Source organism: Chrysochloris asiatica, unplaced genomic scaffold (assembly GCF_000296735.1).
Source record: "Chrysochloris asiatica unplaced genomic scaffold, ChrAsi1.0 scaffold00178, whole genome shotgun sequence".
NCBI classification, from domain to species: Eukaryota; Metazoa; Chordata; class Mammalia; order Afrosoricida; family Chrysochloridae; genus Chrysochloris; species Chrysochloris asiatica.
Genome location: NW_006408696.1, coordinates 4041738 through 4048882, shown reverse-complemented (window position 1 = coordinate 4048882; position 7145 = coordinate 4041738). Strand labels below are relative to the sequence as shown.

Sequence of the window (7145 nt, the reverse complement as noted above, 5' to 3'; positions counted from 1 at the left end):
CACTTAACCAGTACGAACTATACCCTAACTGAATGACGACAGGTGACTGTCTTAGTTGAAGGCTCTTCAGTGTCAGTGTCTCTTGCCTTGTTTGTTATAGTTGGTGATTCACATCTTGGACTCGGGCTTTCCTGGAATGAAATGTTGTGACAATATTTAAGTTTCATGTGAAATGTTTTACTTAATCATACTTTTACATGTACTGCCACTAATTGGGCATTTTTCTCAAAAATTAGGTTATTGGTACTGCCATGTGTCTAGCTTACTGAAATCTAGTGTTGTAGTTTAGATATGATGTAGTTATGTGCTGTTGAGTTGGTTCTGACTCATAGCAACCCTATATAAGTGTCTTAAGGCTATGAATTTCATGACAGCAGAAAGCATCATCTGTCTCCTATAGGTTTGAACTGCCTGCCTGGTGATTAGCAGTCTAGTTCCTATCCTACAGTGCTGCCAGTGCTCCTTAGTTTAACATGTTGTTAAGTGCCATTGAGTTGGTTTTGACTCATAGGGTTTCCAAGGAATGGCTGGAAGATTTGAACCACTGGCCTTGTGGTTAGTAGGCTAATGTTTAGCTTACAGCGCTACACCAGGACTCCTAGTTTAACATGTTGTTAAGTGCTGTTTTAGTTCCAACTCAGTGACACTGTGTAGGGTCTCTGAGAAGCAGCTGGTGGATTTGAACTCCTGACGTTGCGGTTCTCAGTCCAGTGCTTATCTTACTGCACCACACGAGCAGTCATAGTTTAGCATAGTGTTACTTAATATATATACAGAGAAGTTTATATCAAGGAAGTGACTCATTCCAAGTCTGTGGGTCAGATGTCAGGCAGAAGACTTCTCCCCACTCACGTAACTGTAGAGCTGGTAAACTCAAGATTGGCAGGTCGGACGACAGACTTCTGGCTGCAGAGGTAAATGAATCCAAGGTTGGCAGGTAAGAAGGCAGGCTACTGATTACTCCCATCATGCACAGGCAACACAGCAGGCTGTTGGTGGCTCAGGTTGAGTGAACTAGAGGTAGGATGATGAACCAAATTCAGGATCCAGATCCAGCAAAAGCAAGCCAGTTTAACTAGAGGAGCAGTATTTTCCCATCAAAAAATTAAGGGATTTAAAAAGTGAATTTATGTTGAACTTTATCAACTTATGTTTTTAACAGAATATACTTTTTGAAAATCATGAATCATGCAATTAGATCTGTCTTGGTATGTGCCATCATCATTCTTTTAAAACCTCAAAAATGTGTATACTTTGTAACCATGGTTCTTACTAGATCATGTTTAGTATTTAGATTAATTAATGAAGAAATATTTTCATGAATTTCTCTTCCAGAATCTGGTCAACCTGCCGTGCCATTGGACAGACAATTCCTCATCCGTGAACTGAACTCATTGGAAGAACCAAAGGATAATACAATGTAAGAAAGTTTTGTTTTCCAGATAGATTTAATAGGCTTTCATGGAACCCTGATGGCGCTATAGAATAAGCCCTGGACTGCTAACTGCAAAGTTGGAAGTTCACACTGCTAGCCGTTCTGCAGGAGAAAGATGACCCTCTGCTCCTGTAAAGATTTACAGCCTCAGAAGCCCTCTGCAGGGTCTCAGTGAGTTGGAACTGACTCCATGACTCTGGGTTTAATAAGCTTCAGATACTGTATTGGAGTCATAATTGCGCTGTTCGTTTTATTTCAGTTCAATTCAGCAGATCTTTATTCTAACATGTGTCAGTCCCTGAGTAGTGAAAACAGTTAATGTGCTCAGCTGCCAACTAAAAGTCTGGCAGTGGCTCCTTGAAAGAAAGTCCTAGTGGTGTCATTCTGAAAAATCAGCCATTGAAAACCCTGTTGAGTACAGCTCTTGTTAGACATACATGGGACTGTCATGAGTTGGAATCAACTCAGTGGCAACTGGTAGGCAGTAGGTGTCAAGGACTACTAAATCCAAGGTTTGCAGCCGTTATCGACACAGGTGAGGTGTATACTCGGAGCTACAATTCCCAGGAGTCCCTGAGGCACAAGCTTCTCCGCTTCTTTCAAAGGGCAACCCCTTTAGGCTTCCTGGCCCATCCAGGAAGCTCTGTGGGTTATTTCCTTCCTCACACAACTTCCTTCACTTTCACGTAGGAATTTACTCAGATCTCCCTCACCTTAGAGAATCTCTGAACTCCTGCCCTAAGAACTGCTTTGGTTCCTTTGTGTACCACTAAATGTACTAAAAACGAGCCCTCTATATGGAAACTGTGCTCTTGAAAAGCTTGGTGACCACCTTTTAGTAATTAATTGTAGGTCTGTTCCTACTTGAGTATTTCATAAACTTTGTCCAGAAGATCCCCGGACAGCAAGAAAAAAAAATGTAGCTAGGAATTTTGGGGCCGTAGCTCAAAGCAGCCTCTCTCTCTCTCTCTCTCTCTCTCTCTTTAGCAAGAAATTTCCTTAAAGACTTATGTTTATGTTTTCGCTTTGTAAAAATACGTTGGATATATTCCTTCTACTTTATGTGTTTGTCTTACAATAAAAACACAACAGAGAAGTTAAACTTAAAAGAAAACCCATAGACAAAATGAACTTAGTGTAGTGGAACAAAGAATCCAGCAGCAGCACAAAAAAAGCACACAGAACAATGACAACAATCAATTCATACCTATTGATAATTACACTAAATGTAAATGGATTAAGTGTACAGGTCAAGAGACATAAAGAGCAGAATGGATTAAAAAAAACAGGATCCTTCAATATGTTGTCTACAAGAGACATCAAAAAGATGGAGACAGCCTAAATGCTCATCAACAGAAGAATGGTTAAACCCACTTTAGTACATACACACAATGGAACACTACAAAATGTTGAAGAATTATGATGACTCTTTGAAACACCTCACAACATGATTGAAACTGGAGGACATTATGCTGAGTTAAATTATGCTCAGTCAATCACAAAAGGACAGACATTGTATGAAACCAATGAGGTAAGAAGTTAAATGGTTCTCTTGATAAAAAATCCATCTGCGATGGTTATGGGGAGAGGCAGGGGGAAAGGAAAATTATTCTTGAGCTAGACAGTAGACACATGTTAACATGGGTGACAGGGCAGGCAACATAAAACAAGAAGGTGGTTTAGCAGAGGAAAGATGAAGGTAGCGGGAGACACGGAGACATGTAATAATTAAAGCAAACGGGTAAATACTGTTAACTGTTGGACATGGAGGGGATTACAACCATGTAATGAAGCAAAGTGTAGGGTTTGTTGAGTGTAAAACTGATGATCTGCTCTGTAAGGATTCACTCAATTCACATCACAATGAAAAGTTAAAAAAAAAAAGTTTACACTATATACTAATTAAATTGAAGTCCTCCACAAATTTTTGTGTAAGGTTAATATTCCAAGATCCTGTGCCATGTTTATTCCTTACTCTGTATCAAGCACCACCATTGACTTGGTTCCACCTAGTCCACTGCCGTTGAGTCTGTTATGCCTCATAGTGACCCTGTATAGAGTTTCCAAGAGTGGCTGGTGAGTTTGAACTGCCGACTTTGTGGTTGCGAGTCCAGTGCTTACCATATAGTGCCACATCAGGACTCATTGACTTTTTCAAGGCTTCTTTAAATGTGGGCAATCCCCAAAGATTGCCCTCAGCCTTCTTTTCTAAGTCCCCTTGAGCCTTCAGTGATACTTCCATCCTGGCGACTGCTTTAAATCAGGGCCAATCTCTGAGTCATGGGCTCAAACGCCTGCTGGCATCTGAAACTCGGTGTCTAGAATTCAACTCCGTTGTTTTCAGCTCCTCAGACCTCCTCATTGGTTCCTTATATAGCCATTCAGGCCTCACACTCGGAGTCTGCTAAAATTTTTGGCTCGTTTTCATTTCTCTACTAATCACCTTTCAGATTCCATTAATTCTACCCCTGCAGTGTCTGCTATCCGTTCTCACTGCCCTGTAGTATCTCCAGTTGCTTGCTTTTCCAGTTACTACGTCATACTGCCAGCAGTTGGCTTTCTGAGCAACAGTCATTGCTTTGTTTTAAAAAGTCTGACAGCTTTCCGTTGTGTACACTATGAAGCCCTAGCAGTTTTAAGTTCTTGTCTTTCTAGCCCTACCTGGTGGTTTTTGTGCCCTGAAGCACCTTGTGGATGTCATGCTGCTTTGTCTTTGTGTGAACTGTCCGCTCGGTCTAGAAGTCCCACATCACTGCCATCTCGTCACTACCTTCTCCACCTCACTCCAGCTTTCCTATTTATTGGCCCTCTTAGCCCCTTATGGCATTTTTTCCTTTTCCTCGTTTTTGTTTTAAACTTTTGATTGTGAATTGAGTGAAGGTTTACTGAAGAGATCATCAGTTTCACGTTCACCAAACCCTACACTGTGCTTCACTACATGGTTGCAATCCCTCCATGTACCATCATTTAACAGCATTTACCTCTGTTCACTTGAACTATTGCCTTCCTCCCTGTGTCTCTTGCTCCCTTCTCCCATGTTACCGTGTGTCTACTTTCAAGCCCATGAATAATTTTCCCTCCCCCTCCCCCATAACCATCATAGATGGTTTCTTTTTTTGAGAAAATCTTTTTACATCATTGGTCTCATACAGTGTTTGTCCTTTTGTGTGACTAATTTAGCTGAGGAGTCCTGGTATGGAACTATGAATCAATGCACTGGGCTGCAAGATGGGTTTGAACCACAAGGTCAGCGGTTCAAGCTCTTGAGCCACTCCTCAGAAACCCTTTACAGGGTCACTGTGAGTCAGAACCAACTCAACAGTATTTGACAGCAACAGCAGCAAATTTAACTCAGCATAATGTCCTCCCGTTTTAACCATGTTGTGAGGTCTTTCACAGATCCATCACTATTCTTTAATGGTTTGTTTAACCATTCTTCTGTTGGTGGGCATTTAGGCTGTCTCTATCATTTTGCTATGTCTCTTGTAGACAGCACACTGAAGGATCCTGTTTTATTATCCATTTTATTCTTTATGTCTCTTGACTGGTATATTTTCATCCATTTACATTCATTGTAATTATCAATAGGTATGAATTGATTGTTGTCAGTTTTTTGTGGGTTTTTGTGTGTGTGTGTGTGTTGTTGCTGGATTCTGTTCCACATACTTTTCTAGAGGCTGAGCTCATTTTGTTTGTGGGTTTATTAATTTTTTCCTTGCTTGAAGCAGTCGGTTTTAGCTTGAAATCTACTTGACTTCCTTACCAAGTTCTGTATCTACTCTATTCCCTCTTTTTGCTTTTTAGTTGACTTCATTATACATCAGTATCTCTGGTTCCCTAGTTGCAGTCTTGTAGGTTTGCTTTACTTTAAATGATTCTTTTTCTAGGTTGAATTCTGGGTGGTCTTGTCATGAATCTCAGGCTGTTGTCTACTGTGGTTTTTCTCATTCCAAAGGATACTCTTTAGCAATTTTTGCAAAGTTGGTCTGGTCATTACAAATTCCTATAATTTATCAGGAAGTGTCCTAATTTCTCCATAGTATTTGAGGGACAGCTTTGCTGAGGATATGATTCTTGGTTGGCAGTTGTTTTCTTTTAGATTTTTGTATATGTCTTAGCATTTAACAGTGCTTTTTATGCATATGTGGTGGTGGTGTGCTTAATTAATGCTTGTTGAGTTAAATTTTAAGTTTCAAAAAAATTTATGTCATTTACATAAGGAGCTCTGGTAGCGAGCGTAGTGGTTACAAATCGGGCTGCAAATCGCAAGGTCAGCAGTTAGAAACTACCAGCTGTTCCGCGGGAGAAAGATGAGGCTTTCTGCTCCTGTAAAGATTTACAGCTTTGGAAACCCTGTACAGGGTCGCTATGGGTCGGAACTGACTCGAAGGCACTTAACAACAACAACATATAAAAATCAAGGTAATTTTGGAAGAGAGAAGAAAACACTAGTTATATTGATTTGTTTTCCTTAGAGACTTTAAGCTAATATTAGATGATTGCATAAGCCTTGAATGTTGTTGGAAATGCTGTCAAGTCAGTTCCAACTCATAGCAAATCTACATAGAACTTCTGAGGAGCAGCTGGTGGGTTTGAGTAGCTGACCTTATGATTAGCAGTCCAGTGCTTATCCTACTTAGCTCCACACCAGGACTCCAAGCCTTTAATGTTGTTGTAGCTAAGGGCCATTGAGTTGGTTTTGACTCAGCGACCCTGTATAGGGTTTCCGAGGAGCGACTGGTGGATTTGAACTGCTGACCTCGTAGTTCAAAACCACCTTGCAGTGCCACACTAGGACTCCAAGTCTTTAGTGTTTTTGTTTGTTCAGTACTGTTGAGTTGGTTCTGACTCATAGAGACCCTGTATAGGGTTTCTGAGGAGCAGCTGGTGGGTTGGAATTGCTGACCGTGTGGTTCACAGTCTGGTGCTAATCCTACAGCGCCATGCCAGGAGTCCATACTTTTAATAGTAGTTCAAACTTGACTGAAAAAGAAAATCCATTGCTGTTGCATACATTTTAAAGGAAAATAATACATTTGAAGAAGTGCAATTTGGGATCATACACAGAGACATTGTTACAGCAGTATACATTTAACTACTAAAATAGCCAAGGAGCCTTGGTAGCATAGTGGATTACGATCTGTGCTGCTAACTGCAAGGTCAGTAGTTCAAATCTGCCTGTCACTCTGTGGGAGAAAGATGAGGCTTTCTGCTCCCTTAAAGATGTGCAGCGTCAGAAACCCTAATAGGGTCTCTGTATAAGTCAGAAATGACTCAATGGCTCCCAGCCACGTCACCCTGTCCCAGGCCTGCTGTAGGGCTGATAGTGTAGTGGTGAGCATTACTCTGCAGGGTTGGGAATCCATTGTGCCCGGTGTGTGATCCATGGAATGTGTTCTGTTGTCAGCAGGCTGGCCCACTAGACCGCCTCTAGGAGAGTTACCAGACATGTGACTGTGGCAGGTCCTACAGGGAAGAGCCCTGGGTTATCATCTGACCCATCTTTGATGATTATCCATATACTGGCATTATTATCTATATACTGTGGAGCTTGTATTCCATGGATAGTTTGAATGTTTGAGTATTCAACAATTGAAGTGAGTACTACTTTAGGAAGCATAGATTTTGACAATTTTTGAAAAGGATACACTTTTTAAAAACTAGGAAAAATAATTTGAAGGAGTCTAAGTATGACTTGTATGGAAGAAGT

The 7145-nt window shown here is 40.9% G+C and overlaps 1 protein-coding gene across 1 annotated transcript in view; it reads left to right on the top strand.

Moving 5' to 3' along the window:
• FOPNL (FGFR1OP N-terminal like) overlaps positions 1–7145 on the top strand; it is a 34675-nt gene that overhangs the window by 11915 nt on the left and 15615 nt on the right. The window contains exon 3 of the mRNA XM_006871998.1: positions 1336–1420. Coding sequence (XP_006872060.1) covers positions 1336–1420 — 85 coding nt within the window. The remainder of the gene's footprint in view (positions 1–1335; positions 1421–7145) is intronic.